This window comes from Microtus pennsylvanicus, chromosome 20 (assembly GCF_037038515.1).
Source record: "Microtus pennsylvanicus isolate mMicPen1 chromosome 20, mMicPen1.hap1, whole genome shotgun sequence".
NCBI lineage: Eukaryota > Metazoa > Chordata > Mammalia > Rodentia > Cricetidae > Microtus > Microtus pennsylvanicus.
Genome location: NC_134598.1, coordinates 33,771,045 through 33,792,167, shown reverse-complemented (window position 1 = coordinate 33,792,167; position 21,123 = coordinate 33,771,045). Strand labels below are relative to the sequence as shown.

Below are 21,123 nucleotides of genomic sequence, written 5' to 3'. Positions count from 1 at the left end.
CACTGTATTATCGGACAGGATGACGATGGCTGACATCCTTCAGTTAAACATCAGGAGACAACTTAAAGGTGCATGCAAGACCATGATGGACACGAAGAGAAATTCATTCAGAGAAATGGAGTACACTATATCGGCTGTGTCCCCAGGAGTCTCCTGGGCTGCTTTGATTCTCAACTCCCAGTCCATGGACCATCTGTGCTCACACCCATGGAAGCACAGAGATGCACGGAGCCCTAGAAGGCGACAGGACGGCTGTGTTGAGGTGAATTCCATGTAGACTCGCATCCAGCCTGGGTTCATCCAAGTGACCTTTCCTACTGTGTGTTTGGGGCTGTGTCTCCTGCTTCCCTCTCTGCTCTCAATAGACAAGAAGAGGATACTGACAAAGGGTACTGACAATCCAGGAAATAGCTTGTGGCTTGGGACCAATTCTCATAATTTTCTTTGAGGTAGACACCCACACCCCCCCCACACACACACACGTCCTATGACACTGGCTTTCAAGCACCTTGACCTTGACCCTTAAAAATACATTTCCTATTAAGCTTGGGAGATGAGGTCTCAATGAGTAAGGTGCTTGAATGCAAGCCTGAGGATCCGAGTTCAAACGCCCCGGAACCCACTTAAAAAACCAATCCTAGTGTAAGCCTATGACTCCAGGACCAGAGAGCTCAGGACAGAACAATTTCTGGGACTTACAGGCCAGGTAGTCTAGTTCAGTCAGTTAACTCTAGGTTCAGTGAGAGACCCTGTCTCAAGAAATTAAGGTTGTGTGGCTGAGAAAGGCACCTGGCATTAACCTCTGGCTCCTACACACATGTGCCTGCACTTGCGTGCACGCACGCATGCACGCACACACATACCTATGTGGTATACATATACATTTCATACAACCGTCCAGGCTATACTTATATACATACATGCGTGTAAATGAGGCCAGTTTCGGAAACTGATACTTACTCTCATAAACAATATATTTAGACATTTCATTGTCTCTATTTTCTTTGGCTGCATTCTTTTCTGTTACTCTCTTTTCCAAATAAGATTCCCATTGGTAAACCGCTATACTGATTTCACAGCCGTGTAAGTGCCAATTTCAGAGATTGGGGGGGAAAACAGCCTTGCAAAATTTGATATACTCCACGAAGTTCACTTCTGCAATGTCTCACAACAAACATATTGGAAGGACCTGGATACCTGGTTCGCTCTTTTTCTGGAACACGATTCGGTCTACAGGGTCTCCCCCAGATGGACACACATTCTTCACAGGGAACAAGTTTAGGGACAGAAAACGCACTTCCTTTTCAGATGGCTCACCCTGTTCTGGGGAGTTAGACCTCCCGCAACTGCGGGATGATTTAAGCGTGTTACATGTTAAAAGCATCCTGTGGAGTAAAGATGAGTCCTTGGTGCTCACATGACAGAATTCCTACTGTGGTGTTGACATAAACACCAGGAAGTAGAGAATGCCACTGCTCCAAAGTACAACTTAATCTAATGTTTCATTTCTCAGACGAGAAAACTCCCCTGGTAGGGTAGAAGTGGCTCAGGAGAGGCAATTCAGTGAGCCCCACTTCCCCTGACCCATAAATAATTTTTCTTTTTACCACAGAATCACTTAATGAGCTACCAGGTAAATTACACTGTTTGGGGGGGGGTGGGGACAAATAAAAAGGCGCCATTTGGGATCAATGTCTCTGAATCGCATCTGCCTTCATGGCTCCTGTTCTCCGTTCTCCACCCTTATGCTGAGAACAAGCACACAGGTGTGACTGAGGCACAAGACCCCATTATCGCCGTGGCAGTACTATCGTGTCCATTGCTCTTACCTGTTAGCGGCAAACTTGTTTGAAATGAAGCCACCGGGAATTTGTGTCACAATATAACCCCAGAAGAAAGATCCGTGGATAAGGCCCACTGTCTCCGGGTCCCAGTTAAACTGTGCCACCTGAAATCAAGAATCAGATGCGGTCATGTTTTGTAAGGGACAACTGACACCACTTGTCAGCCTGTGACAGTGTCATGACGTCTTCCTTTCTCAGCAGAGATTTCTAGAAGACGCCATGACTACTTTGGTTACAGTGGTGGGAACGTGAAGCAAAGGGTCCCTGGTCTTACAAACTTACCTTCCAGGGAGAGGGAAGAGATGCACAAATGTAAGCACACACCCACATGTGTGTAAAATGTGACGTGTAAAATAGCCGTGTGTGCTAAGGAGAAAATCAAACTGTGAAGGAAGCAAGAGACGAGTTCTGGGCTTTGTTCAGATGTCAGGGTGATGAGAGCCTACCAATAATTACAGTCTCGAGTCTCTCAAGTCCTTTTACCTTTTTTCATTCTTTTTAATATTTTTAAGAGCTGCAGATGTAGTTTAATGGCTAAAGCACTCAATCTCGAAAATAGAAAAAGAAGTTAGCATTGTATTACCAAATATATTTGCTGGGGATGTAGCTCAGTGGTAGAGTGCTGTCTGAGGCCCCAGGTTTAATCCCTAGGATAAATAATAAACAAACAAATACTTTGTTTTGTCATTGTTTTGAGATGGGGTCTCATTATGTAACCCAGGCTGGCCTCAAACTTGTGACTTCCCAGCCTCAGTCTCCCGAGTACGGGAATTATAGGTATGCACCACCCGCCTAGCTGAGTCTCAGTTCTACCACCCAGCTGTTAAATGTCCACGCCACCATCTCCTTCCAACACTTTTCTCTGAGCAGATGGTCTGTGAATGAACTGATACCTGTCAAAGAGCACTGAGAAGTGACTCTGAGCATCGCCTGAGCCCCCCTGAATAATAGGGGTGAAGCAACTCAAACAGAAACTTTACCAAATGGCCAACAGCCATACAGATAACGATTGGGGAATTGCAAATATCACTAGCCTTCGGGGAAATACAATTATCTCATCATATCTGTCAAGATGGTGTGTATAAGGCCCCAAGGGTGTGTGTGTGTGTGTGTGTGTGTGTGTGTGTGTGTGTGTGTGTGTGTGTAAAAAGAGGAGGTGAAAGAGAATTGGTGAAGACGTGAAGGATGAAATGTTCTGTGTTGCTGATGGGAATGTGGCATGGTGCAGTCACTCATGGAAATAGTATAGAATGTTCCCCACAAACTTAAAAAATGCTAAAAATGTGACTCAACATTTGTGCGGTGGAGTGTGTCTCCAAAAGATATCAGAATCTCAAAGACATCTGTATTCTCCTGTTCGTGACATCTGAGATTCGAAAACAACCTGGATGACAATGGAATTTGAACAGAGTGTCATGTACTTCCAGTGGAAAGAAGACATTATGTAATATTAAACAGCCTGGAAGACAGAAATAAGCCAGCCATGGAAAGAGAAATCCTGTACAGTTCCACCTAGAGGAAGTATCTGAGATAAGCAAATTAATACTATTAAAGAGGAGACAGCGGTTTTTCAGAGACTGGGGGAGGGTAATGGAGGGTTATCAATCAGTGGATAAAATATTTCCCTCAAGCCAGTAAATGAGCTTTGGGGATCAACACTGCACCTACACTCAATGACAATGCATCATACACTTCAATTTTTATCAAGAGAGTTGCTCTCAGCTGGACCAGCGGGCACAGGCCTATAGTCACAGCGACTGAGGAGGCTGAAGCAGGGGGATCAAGCTCAGGACTTAGTCAGACTACTGAGTGAACTCAAGGCTAGCCTGGGCAACTTAGTGAGACCCCCGTCTCCAGTATAGAGTAAAATAAAGGCAAGAAATAGAGCTTAGAGGAAGGGCACTTCCTCTACCCCAAAAGCCAACCCTATCAAAGATTCGCCACCTGAAAATACTCCTTTAGGTGGAAAACGGGTTCAAATATGAATAGGCCAAGAGTCTTGAAATGAGATATCCAGAATTATTCTGCTTAACCCTCAATCTAAAGACAAGAGTCCTTAAAAGGTGGGGGGGAGGGGGGAGAGGAGAAGCAGAAGCAGAGGGGAATGTGAGTCAAAAGAAAAGTAACATGGCGGGGCGGGGGGGGGATCTCTGAGGATGAAGGCAGTGGTTGGGTGATTCGGTCACAAGCCCGAGAGCTCCTGCTACCACCAGAGATCACAAAACAAGGAGATATTCTCTGCTAGGGATGTGGAGATGTGAGGTCCTGCCAACCCTCTGGCTTCAGACTTCTAGTCTCCCCACAACTATGAGAGAATGAATGTGGGCTGTTTTAAGATGTCAAGTTGCAGGTGATGGCTGTCCTAGGATGCTTATATAGGTGCTTAATTGAAAGCATCTTATTTGATTCCCAAGCAGTCCCCTCCTCCCCCATGGTCCATTGGCCACCAGGCCATGGAGGCAAAAGAGGTAAACAGGGCCTTGTGCAGTCCATGAGTATGACGGAGACAGCCCTCCAGGAGACAGCTTCAGTGAGTCTGCTCAGCTTCAGTCTGGAGTACAGAAAATAGATAGCATTGGGATGGTAGCTGGCTTGCATTAAACAACACGGTCCTATCAGAAAGCTCCTAGGACAGTCTTAGCTGTCATCTGTAGAAGCATGGTCCTATGGGAATGTTCCTAGCACAGTGTCTGATTACCATACGAGCAGCAGTGGGGAAAAGCTTCTGCAGAGAACTGCGTCCAGGGTCACACTAGAGATAAGTCAGGTATCCGGGCCTAGGACAGTCTCCAAATAAGGTCAGGTAGAGAGCAGGGCGCATTCTGGGGGAGAAGGGGAAGGCAGTCAACCATGTCGCCAGGCAAGCTGGGAGAGAGTACCAGGCCAAAGCAGACTGCAATTTCTAACCAGCAGGGCCGCCCAGCACTCCTCATCCCATTATAATAAGGTCCACGAGGGTCAGCAAAAGGTTGCTAGAAATGCTGTCTTGTGTCTTCCTGTTACCCTCCTTCCGTGAGCATTCTGTCTCCCTCGTGACAGAATACACCCCTCTGTCTACCACAGCTAATAAACACCAGAAAAGAGAACCACACCATGGGATTCACAGGATTCGGTTGCGGGGACAGGGCGAAGCCGTAGTAAAAGACAGAAGGTAGTCTGTCAGGACATGTGGGAAACTGAGGCAGGTTGGGAGAAGCAGGTGAGAGCCGGTGGGGCCCACAAGCTGGAGACCTTAGCAAAGACCTTTCCAGATCCCTCGGGGTAAAATAGTCTACCTCCCATAGCGACTGTATCCTTGTCTCAAGAATTACCCGAGATGCCTTTGCTCCCTTGGGAGAGGGCATCCTGGACCTCAGATCCCTAATCCCAAAATGGCGCATCTACACCGACTTCCCCAGCCAACCTGCTTTCTGTATTTCGCTCTCATGGAATCCCACTTGAGTCATCTGCATCCCCTTGTTAACATGAATTGTTCTCACTGAACTTCTGCCGTTTGCAACCAGCGATCCCTGACCAGGAAGGACACAAAGACGTCTTTTCCAAGGCCCAAGAGCTAATAATCAATTAAGTATAAAAGCGGCGGCTTTGATTTATCAATTTATTAAGATCAGTCAATCCTGAAGTCCGTCACTGAACCCTTGCGAGCCTCGTGAGTCCTGAGAAACAGTTGCTGAGAATTTCTCAGCCTTCAGTCGTTCTTTTCCCTCACCATGTGCCAGATACTAAGGGCTGTGAACGCTTTAACTTCTAAGTTTGCCGGGGAGATGTTCCAAGGGTTGAACCTGGGGCTTCACCTACGCTAAGTGCATGCTCTTCCACTGAGCGGCAACTTAACAGCAACTCATGATGCTGAACTAACTAACATGTGACTGTCCACACGTCAACTAAATCGTCCTTTGCCCCACTTGTAGATAGCATGTCACACAGGTAGCTGAAAGACTTGACCTGCCCATGGCATTTACCCTGCCCCACAAACGAGGTTTCCAAAAATATCTGCGCAAAATACTCATGCTTTCCCACGAAGCAAAACACAGAGACAGAAATGCCAACCGTTCAGAGCCAGTTGTCACCCTACTGGTCACACCCAGCTGATACCTAACTTGTTCTGTGTGGGGGAGAGAACAGCCTGCCATGAATCAGCTTTCCTCACTAGAGCGTGCTCATTCACTGTTCTGTTTTGGGCGAGGCTTTTATTTTTGTTATCAAGTGGATTACTATTGTATGAGGTCCTATTTGGGGATTAGATTTTTCCCTTCCTCCCGCCCCTTCTTCTTTGGTTAGTTTGAGACAGGGTCTTGTTCTGTAACCTAGTTGGTCGTTAAACTCACTACTTAGCTCAAGATGGCCTTGAACTCAATCCTGCCCCTCTGCCTTGGTCTTCTGCTGATTATAGGCATAAGCCACCATGCCTAGTCCTCAACTCCTGCTCTTTGCTAGGCAGAATGATATAGAGCAGGGTTTATATCCTAATCAGAGCTTCTAAGCAACATCGTAGAAACTGGCGAGCCCACGGAACATTGCTCCTTCATTTTTATCAAAGTGTCTCTTCTCTGCCCTAATTTCTCGGGCTCTATTGACCGATTGGCTTTGCAGGCAACAAACGCTAACAGAATCTCATTTTGATTTGTGCCTCAGTAGGCAAGTTCTAATCGGCTAGCCCTGCTCACAAAAGGCTGAGGGGACGCAAGTGACACACATCTGAAGCCCCACTGGTGTTCCTCTCTGAAAGCATCGAATGCTTCTCTCCCTGTCTCACCTCCCCCTCCACCACCATCCCCCCCCCCCCCCCAGTGAACAGAATATCTTTCTCAGACAGACTCAGCTGAGGCATAAATCAGGCTAATGCATCTCCATGGTGCTGGTTTGCTCCGGCAGAACAATCTCTTAGGAAGAAAGGGGAAAGCCTGCGTGCCGGCTGAAGACCTCTTTTCCGTGAACCAAGCCAGTTCTTGGCAAAAGACTGTTCTAGGTGATGCTAACAGATGTGGTATCAAAAATAAGACTGCCAGGCTCTCAGCTGGGGAAATAGTACCTCCATGACCCTGCCTCGGGGTCACACAGCGCTCAGAAACAGTCCAGGCTTCACATGCACAATGATGCCAAGCAACATCATGGTTTCCCAGACCCCAAGATGGAAACTCAGGTTTAAGACAGAATCCATACACAGACATCCAGAGAACCACCAGAGGCCTCTCTGAGGAAGACCATTCTCTCCCACAGTCACTTTGTGCCCACATTCAGTTCAGTGAAGCAGACAGTTATGGGGCTGTCTACAGGGACACATTTTCAATTATTTATCCCATAATTTATGAGCATAATTTATGAGGCCTTTTTTTTTTCAAAAGTGAAATTTATGCCCTGGCAATGCTGAAGCATGCATGGGCAGCCCATATATGGTGGTTCTGTTGAACCCGAACTTGTCCATATTGGGTTTCATGGTCTAAGTGGATGAGGACAACTGACTAGGTCTCTTCCTCAAGAGGGCACCAGATCTCATTACAGATGGTTGTGAGCCATCATATGGTTGCTGGGAATTGAACTCGGGATGTTTGGAAGAGCAGGCAGTGCTCTTAATGGCTGAGCCATCTCTTCTACCTACCTAGGTTAAAATAAAACTATGTTTACGTTTCCAGTGTGCATAAAACAGTTTATGGAATAACACACGACACCACCAGCCTGAGAGAGTTCACCAGGCCTCTTTCCGTCAGGCAGTAATGATTCTGGGATATGCGGAAGAGTCCGGTGTGTCTATAAACTTAGATGGGGGGGAAAGTTAGGGTTTTTTTATTTTAACATATAATATTTTTAATAAGAGTTTGCATTCATGAAAATATTTTTGCAAAATAATTTCTTGCTTTGTATAATATCTAGGGTAAGACTTTGGAATAGAATATTCTAGGGTGAGTTGCTTTGGCTTGCATCTCTAGAACAGGCCCTTTCCCCTGGAATTCCATGTCAGTGGGTAATGTGGTGAAGTCGCACTCACGGGGATCTAAAAAACCACAGAAAAGTTAGTGTTTTTATCTTCGCTGCCTGCTGACTGCAATTCAGGGTTTCTGCAACGATAAAGACGGTGTAAAAACATGGTAAAATCAGTCCTACTACTGTGACGTGGGTGACAGCCAGAAACATGTCCAAATTATATTATAGTTGTTATCAGAGTCACGTGTTGCTTCTATGCCTATTAAAATTATAGCGACTTCAGGAGCTTTGCTGGGTTCTGTTATCTGATGTACTAGTCAGGAAGTCTGTGCATCTATACCATAAATTTGATTTTTTTAAATATGTTCTTCTACACCTTAATATAATTGCCTGCCTTTTGAATCCTTTGTCTATTAGGCTAAGAATTTCAGGCATTAGCTTTGATCAATGGTTCACCGGGTTGTTCACAGGGTTCGAAGGGGTTTACGGCATAAAAAAGCCCCATGTCTCGCTTCCCAACATGTCATGACCTGTCTATCTGTCTCCTTCACAGACCTTTACAGACAGTGCTCATTCTTCTTCTAATATTCTTTCTACCCCACCAAATCTCTGTCAGGTTCAGCCATCACTTTCTCTGAAAAGTCACAAGACCAAAATCATGGTATGCTCACTCCTACAGGCGCCCAAGAGTCTAATGAAGCCATACTGACCCAGCAACTGGCACACCACGTTGTCACTTGGACTGTCTGTCTCCTGGAGCTCAAGGTCCCTCTCGGCGTTATTCAGCGTTCTATCCCTATCGCCATGTCCAGGACCCAGCATGAGGCTGTCACTCTACGCGTTTGTTACATCAATGAATTGTCCTCTTCGCCTTTACACAACTGTCACACACATAAACACACACATGCATGCACTCACTCATGTACGCGCACACGTACGTACGTACGTATGTACGCATGCCCGCACACACGCACGTATACCCTCCCGCTTTAGCTCCGTACCGACCTGAATTTCCGGTTTCCCATCCACATAGACGGTGCTGTTGTTGACCATTTCCACAATGGCCACTCCAAGGTTGCACCGAATGCCAAAGGAAATACAGAATCCCAGGCCACTCATGATGGCGATGATGTACCGCTTGGGGATGCCACAGCAGCCGCAGTCACAGACTGGGAGCCGTGGCCTGGGTGTCTGCACCGGCCTTCCGTCTTCATTCAGCTCAATGGTATCTTCTCCTTCTTCATTGGTCCCATCGATTTTTCTGCATCAAAAAAAGAATAAATGGAGAATATAAGCCAGTATTCAAGGTGCTGGAAAATGCACAAAGTAAAAGAAAGAAAAAGAAGTTGCCAAGGAACAAGAGGAAGAAAACCTACAGAAGGGTGCAGCTTATATTTTAAAAGTTGCTATCATCAGCCGGGCGGTGGTGACGCACGCCTTTAATCCCAGCACTCGGGAGGCAGAGGCAGGCGGATCTCTGTGAGTTCGAGACCAGCCTGGTCTACAAGAGCTAGTTCCAGGACAGGCTCCAAAACCACAGAGAAACCCTGTCTCGAAAAACCAAACAAAACAAAACAAAAAAAAAAGTTGCTATCATCACTATTATTAAACCTACAGAAGGGCGCATCTTGTATTTTAAAAGTTACTATCACCACCATCATTATTAAAGGAGACAATAGTGGCTGAAATGACTAAGGTTCTGATATTGTGTCGGGTTTCCATAGCACCAAGTCACTCAGACCTTCTGGAGTTGGCGGTGTACACCTGTCTGTCATTCCAGCACGGAGCGTGGGGACAGGAGAGTCTCAAGTGCAAACCCGATGAACATAGCAAGTGTGATTGCAGCCTGGACTGCAGAGTGAGCCCTTATAGACAAAAGGAAAAGTCTCTTAAATTTCTTTCTTTCTTCTTCTTCTTTTATTTATTTATTTATTTTTTTATTTTGTGGTTTTTCGAGACTGTTTCTCTGTAGCTTTGAAACCTGTCCTGGAACTTGCTCTTGTAGAACAGGCTGGCCTCGAACTCAGAGATCCGCCTGCCTCTGCCTCCCAAGTACTGGGATTAAAGGCGTGTACCACCACGGCCCGGCTTTAAATTTAATACAAACACAGTGCTGGAGAGATGGCTCAGTGGTTAAGAGCACTGACTGCTCTTTCAGAGGTCCTGAGTTCAATTCCCAGCATCTACATGGTGGCTCACAACCACCTATAATGAGATCTGGTGTCCTCTTCTGGCCTGCAGGCACACATGCAAACAGAACACTGTATGTGTAATAAATAAGCACTGTATACATAATAAGTAAATAAATAAATCTTTTTTAAAAAATTGTGTACAAACTCAGTGTTGCCCTCATGCCCTTTATATAGGAGAAAGTTTCATATAAGAAGGTTTGCAAGCCCAGATTCCGATTCTGTGTCCTTAATAATAAATATGCTGTACTGTATTCCTGCTGAAAGAAAAATGGTACAGCCACATGACATGAACCAACCATTTGGGTAACAAAACCTTTAGTTTAAAGTCACTTGAAGCTTGTTAAGATTATATGAAGGGGGGGAAAATCCACTTGCAGGTTTTTTTCACTGACTTCTGTAGGTTCAAGGGATGGTATATCCTCATAATTACCTTCTCAACCTGTGGGTCATGACCCTCTCATGGGGTTGCATATCAGATATCCTGAATATTATATTTATATTATGATTCAGAACAGTAACAAAATTATAGATATGAAGCTGCAATGAAGATAATTTTATGGTTGGGGTCACCACAACATGAGGAACTGTATTAAAGGGTCACAGTATCCGGAAGGCTGAGCAACACTGTTCTAAAGCAACAAAAGTAATTGAGCAAACAGCACTGTCAATTATGAAGAGTTTTTTGGGGGGGGCGACTGAAGAGATGGCTCAGTTAGTAAAGCGTTTGCCATACAAGCATGAGGAGACAAATGTGGGTTCCCAGCACCCATATAAAAATCTAAGCCCTGGAGTGCATGTCTGTAACCCAATGCTGAGGTAGGAGGTAAAGGCGACCTAGACAAATTGGTGAGCTCCGGGTTCATTGAAGACTCTGCCTCAAAAATAAGGCAGACAAGGAGCCTCAGAAGGGAAAAGTCCTTGCCAGGCAAGCCTGAAGACTTGAGTTCAAATCCTAAGTCCCATGATAGAAGGAGAGAACCAAGTCCTAAAGATTGCCTTCCTGACTTCACACTTACACAGTGGCAAGCACACGCATGTGCGTGGATGCTCTCTCTCTCTCTCTCTCTCTCTCTCTCTCTCTCTCTCTCTCTCTCTCTCACACACACACACACACACACACACATGCACATGCACACATATACACAGTGATATTTATAAGCAAACAAACAAAGAATAAAGTGGATAGCAATTGAAGAGCACACTCAAAATCAACCCGACCTCCACTCTGGCATGCGCGCACACATACACACATGCATGCACACACATGTGCACACATGCACAAATATGTATACACCTACAACACAAAGAAGAACTATTTATAGCCTGTGAGGCCATAATCCTGAGTATGATTTTCGGTTTTCATAAATACTAAATTGATATAAGTAGCACAATTATGAACAAATCAGCTGCTTTCGAAAACAAGTTCCTTTTCTCTGCTAATGCATACGGAAGATGATTTGCACGGCGGCTTTAGGTAAGATTTGAAGCGCAGAGACAGGCAAGCTCAAAGAGGAAGACCGAGAGACAAAGCACACTGCCAATAACCAGACAGCCAATATGTGGGGACTGGCTGTGACTTTAGGCAGGTCCCTTGACTATTACGAATCTCCATTTCCTCGTCTGCACAATAACTATCAGACATTACAGAGCTGTTAAGATTTTCCGCTACCAAGACTAAGACACTGCGGTCAGTAAGGGGGTAAGCGTTGACTCAGTGATGGACTCTCTGCCGTCCTGGTATGCCATGTGTTGCTTTGGCTTTGGTTCATTTGTTTTGCATGAAGCACGTTTTCTGTAGCCCCCGCCACTGTAAGATTTTCTACTCCTCTGTCTGGATGCTTATCACATTGAGTTAGAGACGGTGTTTTCCTTCTTCAGTATAGGGGGTGAAGCGTAAGTGTTCCACATCATGCGTGCGTGAATGGATGGGGCTGGGCCCACCTGGTGGCTCTGCACCTGCAGAAGGCAAGCCCCATGACCTTGTCTTTATCGCCAGTGTTCGCCGAGGAGAATTGAAGGTTAGCGCACACACTACACACTGGCAGCCCTTAGAGACAGGGTGAGAATCTATCCATTCCTGCCCCCAAAATAATCTCCCTAAAAAGGAGAAGGGGTACACTTGGTCAAGAAAAAAGAATTCCTTTCTTAAGAAACAGAGGACACTAATTACCCATAATAGATGTTTATACCCCTCGGGTTTCTTGCCATGTTTGCCTACGGTTCCTCTTTTTGATGAGAGAATCCTCTTTCTTCCCAGGATGACAGCCTGCATTGTTGTTTCTCCAAATATAGAAAACTGCACACTGGGCTGGGGCCCTTTCCACACTAGGGAGGCTCCTTCCCTTGTCCTCATGGACGATCAATTGTCTAGTAAGCATCTAAGCTCAGGATCCTCCGACCAGACTTCTATTCAGAGCAGTTAACTTGTCAGTAACGCCAAGGGCTCCACGGACCATGGAGAAGGGTTTTCACGTGGGAGGAAATCACTTAATATGGTTCACACGCTGCGAGCAGAACACAGAGTGTTTAAATTCCACTCACGTGCCAGCTTTGAGCAAACATGTATGGCGAGGTCCCAAGTAAGATGAGGGTAAGTGGTCTCAGGTCTGTGCTGTGAACTAAAGGAGTGTGTGCATGTGAACACACACACACACATTGTTTAGATGTAAAATGTTCTCCACAGGCTCATATGTCCAAACATTCCGTCCCTGAATGTTAGTGCCATTTAGGGAAGTTGAAGAACCTTTGGAAGGCCCAGTGGAGTAGAAGGTTCACCAAGTGGGCTAAGCCTTGCAGTCTATAACCCAGCCCTGCTTCCCGACCCACCGCTGCTTCCTGGTCTACCCAGATGTGAGCCACCGCCAGCCTCACACTCGGACCTCCGCAGCCACCATCCACTCTTGGCACCGTGCCTTCCCCGCTATGTCCCTTCAGGCTAGGAGCCAACGCTGACCTCACCTCCATTTGTATTGTCTTTTGGCAGGTATTTGGCTACAGCAATAATTCAATTAGCAAGGCATATACTTTAAAAGGGAAGCTTCGTTAGGTGCCTCAAGTGAAGTCATGGTCCGTGCCTTTAACTTCCTTCCATTTCAGCAACCAGCCAGGCCTCACTGAACATATGGGAAAGACAAACAAAAAAACAACACCCGTTCTGAAGTAAATGTGACTCTGCAAGCAAGAACACTGTTTGGTAGAACGTTCATGACATAATTCCACACGGGGGGGATGTAAGTAAGGGTATCTTGTAACAGGTCTTGAAGCTGCAAGTTCAAGGTTGAGCTTTTGGCCAGTTTGGTCTCTTCTGCAGCCTCTGCTCTTGACTTGCAGAGGGACTGCTACCCCTGGTGTCCTCACACGGCCTTTCCTCTACACCCTCGAGGTCGAGGTCTCTTAAGTCTTTCTACATGTCTCCTTACAGGGACACCAACCCTACTGGATCAGGATCCACCATAACATCCCGCCATTTCAGAGGTTTGGAGGTCCGTCCGTGCTGTTCTGTAGTTTCCCCTTTCCTGCTCCAGGGTGAGATTTTTTAAAACTGAGTCCCTGTGCAGTCATCGCTGATTTCCATCCCAAGACCTCGAGGCCACTGGTAACACACCAGCAGATCTGCGGCCACATTTGGGCTTGGTGTGTTCACGGAGAGGGGATTTTAGGCAATCTGGATTCATCGCCAGAGGTTAAAAATCTGACGTTGGTCTGGAAATAAATGGAGTTTTGGTCAAATTTTGAAGACCTAGAATTATGAAGTCCACACTCTTCTCCTGGCTGCAAATGAGTCTCCCCGTTTGTGACAGTCCCCACCAATCTCTATTACCACTCCACAGACTTGCAGAATACCCACAGCTGAAACTCAAAAGAAGAAAATATATTTAGCTCTTTTAAGCCACTTCCCTATCAAAAGTAGAAAATTTTTTTTTTTAAAAATCACATCTAGGAGCAAATAAATTCAGCAAACAAATGTTATCCATAGGCGCCCAGTGTCTTAACTGCCTCTTAAGATTCCGATCTTGCAAAGAAAACTGCTTTTCCTAGAATCTCGGAGAGTGACCTGCATAGTTCCAGGTACATTCTATGGCATCAGAAACACTTGAGCGAGATGAAGGAGGAGAAAGAGGAGGAGGGAAGGAAGAAGGCATTGCACTTAGGAGAATTTACAGGATTTAGCTATTAGACGTATGTATTGGGGGATTTGGAAAAAATATAAAAGAGAATCCGGAAAGTATAAAAATATAAAAGAGACCAGAAAATAAAGCCAGGAACAGTGGCCTACACTCCTCTTAATAAGAAGGTACTCAAAAGACTGATAAGGAGGACTGAGCACAGGAGGTTAGGACTTGGCCACAGTACAGGGAGATCTATGTGTAGGTCCTGTCATATGAGCCTGTTACCCAGATACTCAGAAGGCTGGGTTGAAAGCCAGCCTGGGCTGTTAACCTTGTCTCGGAAGCAGAGTAACAACAAACCTCCAGGACTGTTGCATAGCCCTAGCATAGAACACGGGTTTCCCAGGAACAAGGCCCCGAGTTTGCTTGCTAGAAAGAGAATGAGGAGGAAGGAGAGCCAATGGGAAGAATGAGGAAGGAAAAGGGGGGCAGCTGGAGGGGAAGAGAGGAGAGAGGGTCGCTAGAGAGGAAGTAAGGGGAGGAAAAAAGTGGAGAATGAAGAGGAGGAAGGGGGGATGGGAGAGGAGGAAAGAAAAAAAGAGAGGGTGGGGGAGACGAGGGAAAAGGAAGGAGGAGAGGAGGGGGAGGAGGAAGAAAAGAAAAAGGAAGGAAAGAAAAAAGAAATGGAGGAGGGGAAGACAAGAGAAAAGATATAGGAGGAGGGAAAACAGATGAGAGAGAGGAGGGGAGAGACAGGAGGAGGGAGAGAAGTGGAGGGAGGAAGAGGTTTCTGCCTATGGTTAGAAAAGAGACCTGAGTGTTCAAATCTTAAAGGTTCAAATCAGGACCCTACTTCCTGAGGCACATCCTTAGAAGGAAGCTCAATGGTGAGATCTTATGAAATCAATGATGATTTCTAGTCAGAGACATCTGTGGAATGTCGCAGGGATCTAGTACAACTAATAGATAACATGTTTTTAGAGCTCATTAGCAAAAAATGACAACTACTCTGAATGCCTCATAAAACACATGTATGAGAAATAAATGCTTTAAAGATTTATAGGTACACATGTACATACATACACACACGCACACACATACACACACACATACACACACATACACTCACACATACACACACATACACTCACACATACACACACACGCACACACACACACACATACTCACACACACACACACACACACAAGCTTGATTTGGAGCATTCCAGAGCATTCCCTCCCAAGTAAAGGAAAAACTACTTCACTTGGCATTTGCTACTATTTAAGGACACACAGAGCCTAGCGACCCTCTTTGAGCTTTGGAGACACTGTGTTCCACATTAGAAAATATTGTTCTGACATATTTCTTCCATGATCAAACCCTACACTGAAAACCCCACTTTAAATAAGATCCAAAGGCAAGAACATGGCCCACAACTTACCCAGGATACAAGAAGGGCCATCTAACTGCTAGAGCCATATTATCTAACATACCCATAATACTATGTGAGGGGAAGCTGCGGGTGAGCTTCCTAACAAAATCTCAAAGACAACATGCATTCTAGAAAGAAGCCATGCCTCCCTAGTAGGTTAGACCCAGCTCCTGGCATGCTGGGTGAAGATGGAGCACATCAGAGTATCAAGAGACCGTGTAGCCAAAAATACTTCTCAGGAGCTGGCACAATCAAAACTATGAAAACAGAATGTGTAGGGCTGGAGAGATGGTGTGGTATTTGGACGAGAAAGGCTTAAATATTTGCATGCTTAGCCCCCAGTTGGTGAACTGTTTGGGAAGGATTAGGAGGTGTGGCCTTGTTGGAGGAGGTGTGGCCTTGTTGGAGGAGGTGTGGCCTTGTTGGAGGGGGTGTGGCCTTGTTAGAGGAGGTGTGGCCTTGTTAGAGGAGGTATGTCACCGGTTTTGAGGTTTCAAAAGCTCACACCAGGCTCCCATCCTCTCTCATAGAACTTCTGGTTTAAAGCCCAACCTGCACTTTAAGCTGTGTGCCCTCAGATCGCTTACTCAACCTCTCTGTGCCTTGATTTCTTCACCTATAAAACTGCAAAGGTCATAGTCTCCTCTTCATGGATTTTTAAACAGTATTAAATAAATTACAGTGTCTGGAATATGCTATGCACTTGCCGTAATCATTGTATTTTCACAGATGAACAATCATGACCTCATCGTCACTCAAAGCTGAACAAATTTGCTTGCTCGTTTCAGGGCGCACATCCCTGGATCAGTGCAAGGCTCCACTATAAGAGCGGGCATCTTGGTTCACTCACTTCTGAACTATCTTTGTGCCATCAGCTGAGCAATTGTTCAGCCGCTTCTCCTCCAGGAAGGGCTGATGATGCCTGCCTGTAATCAACCCCATGCGAGAACTCTCAAAGGCTTCCCTGCCTGGCGGCCACGCCCCTAGCCAGGAGGAACAATCCATGATTTAAAAAACTCCTCAAGAATTCCATTGAAACGGCACTCTGGGTCTTAAAAATTAGGAAAGACTGTGCCCATAACTCCCTTCCCCCGTGGAGTGGACAGCAGGGCTCTACCTTCCCTATGCCTTGCACACAGAAAACAATTAAACACTGTGTTTAATTGCTAAGCTTGGAGGATAGCACCTGGTTTTATGCAAGCAGCCACAAGGAAAGGGGGAAATGTCCCCTGTATGCCGGATTCTTGGCAGGACACTTTGCATATAATCATCTTATAGACTTGTGGCAGAGCTGGTCTGGATAGTTCTGATGCAAAGATCACGAAGCTGAGGGTCCGCTAGGTTGCTGCTCAAGTATGATTATTATCAAGTATGATTATTATCAAGTATTCTGTCCCTCCCAGCAACTGCTACCTAAGGCCCACCAATGAACACTCTGAATCTTGGGTTTGGTCTGTCTATTCTAAAGCCATCCCATATTATGTCAACAATGACACTGTCCAGCATACGTCTAGGTACTCTCCACCTAGCCTTGTGCTAGCTGTTCTAGGGTACCAGTCTCTAGACCAACTGTTCTCAACCTGTGGGTCGTGAGCCTTTGGGGGGTCGCATATCAGATATTTACATTTTGACTCATAGCCTTAGCAAATTACAGTTATGAAGCAACAACAAAAGTAATTTTATGCTTGGGGGTCACCACAACATGAGGAACTGCACTAAAGGGTCACAGCCTTAGGAAGGTTGAGGACCATTGCTCCAGGCGCTGGCCAAAGAGCCTCGGATGCACAGTTCCTTTTGAAGTTAAGGCTGTGTAACTTGGGGGTTACTAACTCAGTTCTGAACCTGGGCCAGCCGACTTGGTACAGAGTTCTCCTCACGTGCATCATCCAGCCAAAGGGTAGAAACAGCTCTTAAGATAGACATTTCCGGCTAGGCAGTGCTGGTGCATGCCTTTAATCCCAGCACTCAGGAGGCAGAGGCACACGGATCTCTGTGAGTTCGAGGCCAGCCTAGTCTACTAGAGCTAGTTCCAGGACAGGCTTCAAAGCCACAGAGAAACCCTATCTCAAAAAACAAAAACAAAAAACAAAAAAAAAGATAGACATTTCCTATTTCTAAATAAATGATAAATTTTCAAAAACAAAGCAATCAGTGGAAAGTTGCTTCGGATTAAATATGCTTATAATAAGATGGAAAAATAAACACTCTTTCTTCTTATTGATGAGATCCAACGTATAATAAGTGAGGACAAAATCGGACCCTACGTCACTCATGGGACGAATGGAACCATGGGAGGAATGGGCTGATAACAGCCTCAGTGGGGTTCAAAGGTACCATTTCTGATGACTAAGTACTTGTCAAGTCTTCACAAACTCAGTAGAGGGTGTGGCCCCAGTGGTGGCCCTGGCCCAAAGCCAGGGTTTCCGTTCCTGACATTGCCAGATTTCTTTGTCATCCCTTGGATAAGCCCAGGACACTGTGTAAAGTGTGATGTGTAATGGCTTTTTTTTTCACGTTTATAATCAAGTGACTGCCACCCCAATAAGATGCTACCTGGAGAGAGAGCAAGCAAGGGGATGAAACACTCATTTAGAAAATATTATAATCATTTTGCACGTTCGGCTGGTTCCCAGGCTATCATGGGTATGCATTTCCATCTGCACATGATGGCCAGACATTGCAGAGGGAAGTCTTTCTGTTTTTAGTTACTAAAGCAAGAAGGTTGCTAACTCCATCCTCTTCTGGGATGAACCCTGATCCGGAGAGACAAACTCAGCACCAAGAGGAAGATATGGTATAACATACGAGAGAGGGGAAGAATCTGAGACCTCACCCAGGTTACCTAGATGCGGTCTTTTTAAGCACCAAAGCTTTAACATTTATGTTCAAGGAAGAAGCCAAATCACATTTTTCATGCTAGGGTTAGAAGTAATTATTCAAACACACACAATGTATATCAAGGCTATTATTCCCATTTCCTATATCGGGAAATAAAATAATTTTACTGCACACACACGGACTACTGATAAACCTGAGAAGACTTTCCCTGTTGTCTGAAGCCTGGACAGATTAAAACGTAACACCAGTTCTATCATACACAGCAAACTCTCCTGCTATTAGGAGTATAACTTACATTAAAATATTTATAGGGGGCACAGACTAAAACCTCTTTGAATTCAGTGACAGCCTTTGAATTTTCCCACTGCCCCTACCTACAGTTTTCTGCCTAATGTTTTAAGTTGCTGTCTCAACCCCTCTCTTTTTTGACAAAGAGCCATTTTACAGACTCTGTATTGTGTATTTTGTGTTTAAACCTAGAAGAAAAAAACATTACTGAAAGTATTTGACTACAATAGTGAACATCTCAAGGTATCTCAGCTCCAGGCAAACTCTCTCATTACTACGAATCAACATGAAATACTGCCTCCAAAGTTTCTGTTTGGTTCGATGACAAGCACACCACACCGTGTATTATACCACCAGCTGTGCGTGCTAATCTTAACAGACACACAGAGTGCAGATAAACAGAGCCTTTCTCTCACTTGTTAACACTCCCACCTGAATCCCGGAGTTGAGGACTGAACCCCGGGACTTGCGCATGCTAGGCAAGACCTGGGACTTTTCGATGTATCTTTTTGTCTCCAGGCACAGCCTTGGCTCTAGAAGAAACTCCAGAAACCAGCTAACCTGACCCACACCCCTTCCCATTAAAATGCAGTTTTATCAACACGATTCAAAATATGTTAGACGTTGGTACTCAGAAATAAACCTCAAGTTTGAGTTTAGCGTTTACCTTTGTAAGATCCCCAGCGAATCTCCCACAGCATTCTTCACTCCTTCCTTCCCAGGTTTCAGAATTTTTTCTTTGAAGGTATCAAATGCTTTAAACGGCATTTTGAATGGTGGGGGGCACCTCTGAGCCCTTGGCAGGCGGCCTCAGGAGCTCTTGTCCTTCCTCATCTCCAGCTCGGGGGCACTGTGTTTGCTTGCCCTTGAGGAACCCCCGAAATTCAGTTCTCATGCGGGGAGAAACTACTTAAAAATCAAAAATAAGGCGAAGGCCAGTCCAGGTGTTCCGAGAAGAGAAACCCCTCTCTTTTTGCTCCAGAAATAAGCAAAGCTGAGGGGCTGCTGGTTAGGAATCCAGCCCCTTGCACCGTCTACCGGCTGAACAGCAAGCAGCCTGTGGCCGCTGTCTCGGGCAGCCACGCTCAGACTGAGCACAGCCCGTCTCTCTGGCAGCTGCTGGAGAAGTTAAAGTGTGCTCCAGTGCGCAGGGGGTCCTGAGAGCAGCAGCAGCCGCATTGGAGGCCAGCCCCAGCCCCTCCTGCCTCCCTCAGCTGGCCGGTGATGGTGCTGTCAGCTTCCTCCCCGGGTGATGCTATAGAAACCAAGACAGCACCTGCCCCTCTGCAGCCTGGGCTTATTAATGGGCTCCCAGCCAGGGCAGAAGCCCAGAGGGAAGTTTATGAAACATTTACAAGCCCTCTCCTTTCCTGAGGTCCAGCCCCATGCACGGGCTCTCGGCCACCGCTTCGTGCCTTTTATTCCCTTCTGAGTAGCAGGGAGGCAGTTTTTCAGCGGGCACAAGCCTGGATGTTGTGTACTTTTGGTTGAACGCATACTCCCGGCGACAGCATCCAGGAGGGATGACACCCTGGCACCTTTAGGACTAAGCAAGGGCACCTGAGCTTTTCCTACCACCTGTGCGGCACCCGAAACTTCTCCGGGGACGCTGCCCCTTGTTTCCTTTCCCTCTGCTCTCCACGACAACACTAGCTCAACTCAGCAAGTTCCCTGTTGCTTCTGGGACTTTCCTCAAGAGATACTCCTTGCGTGGGTAGTTTTCCTTGTCCCTTCATCTCCACAGCTTCCGGAGGCTCCGGTCTCACGAAGGCATCACTCCATCACTGGGCAAGCTGGCCCTCTTCCATGCCACCAAATTGCCTGGACCTGGATGATAATGACTGTGACCTAGGCACCTGCTGGACCTTTGTGAAAATAGTCAGCTGCTTCCATGTTACAGGCTTCAAGATGATGTCTCCGTGACTAAAGCTGCCCTGAGGAGACAGCGTTGTCTTGGAAGCCTGAGACTCCAAGCCCAAGATTGCTGTGAGATATCCTGTTCATATCTAGACCTTCAGGATCCCCGAAACTATTTCCACAAGGCTAGTTGTGTTCTCTACACAGAGCAGTCCAAACCCTTCTCCAGATCTGAACTGAGTTAAATTAGCACTGGGTCTTAGTAAGCTCAGTAGAACTAGCGCCTACCAAGCTCTTCCTGTAGTCAAGGCTGTGCTACATACTCTCTCCACACACCATAGCGATCGCCCTATTGTAACTTTATGTTTAGTGACTTCTTCTTTTTCCCAATTTTACTGCCTGGAAACTGAGGCAAGAAGAAGTTAGCTGTGCCTGAGATCACACAGCTGTTTATTAGCATTTCCAAAGAACATTGTCGTTTTCTTCCAAAGTGGACAGAGCAATGAGGCTTTGTCAAATTTGCCAACGTGCACAATCATCTCCATAAAGCCATTTTCAAATATTTCGTCCACCTGCTTAGATCCCACATACTCAGGGTTAATCTCCAAGCGCTCTCATAATCACCGTTAATCGTCACAC

General features: G+C 46.0%; 1 protein-coding gene across 1 annotated transcript in view; it reads right to left on the bottom strand.

Moving 5' to 3' along the window:
* Slc17a8 (solute carrier family 17 member 8) overlaps nt 1–19,886 on the bottom strand; it is a 45,957-nt gene extending 26,071 nt beyond the window's left edge. Inside the window, exons 1-3 of the mRNA XM_075954152.1 lie at nt 19,295–19,886; nt 8,772–9,027; nt 1,830–1,948 (exon numbers count right to left, since the gene is read on the bottom strand). Of these exons, the coding sequence (XP_075810267.1) occupies nt 1,830–1,948; nt 8,772–9,027; nt 19,295–19,395 (476 nt within the window). The 5' untranslated portion in view covers nt 19,396–19,886. The remainder of the gene's footprint in view (nt 1–1,829; nt 1,949–8,771; nt 9,028–19,294) is intronic.
* Between the last annotated feature and the right edge of the window lie 1,237 nt (nt 19,887–21,123).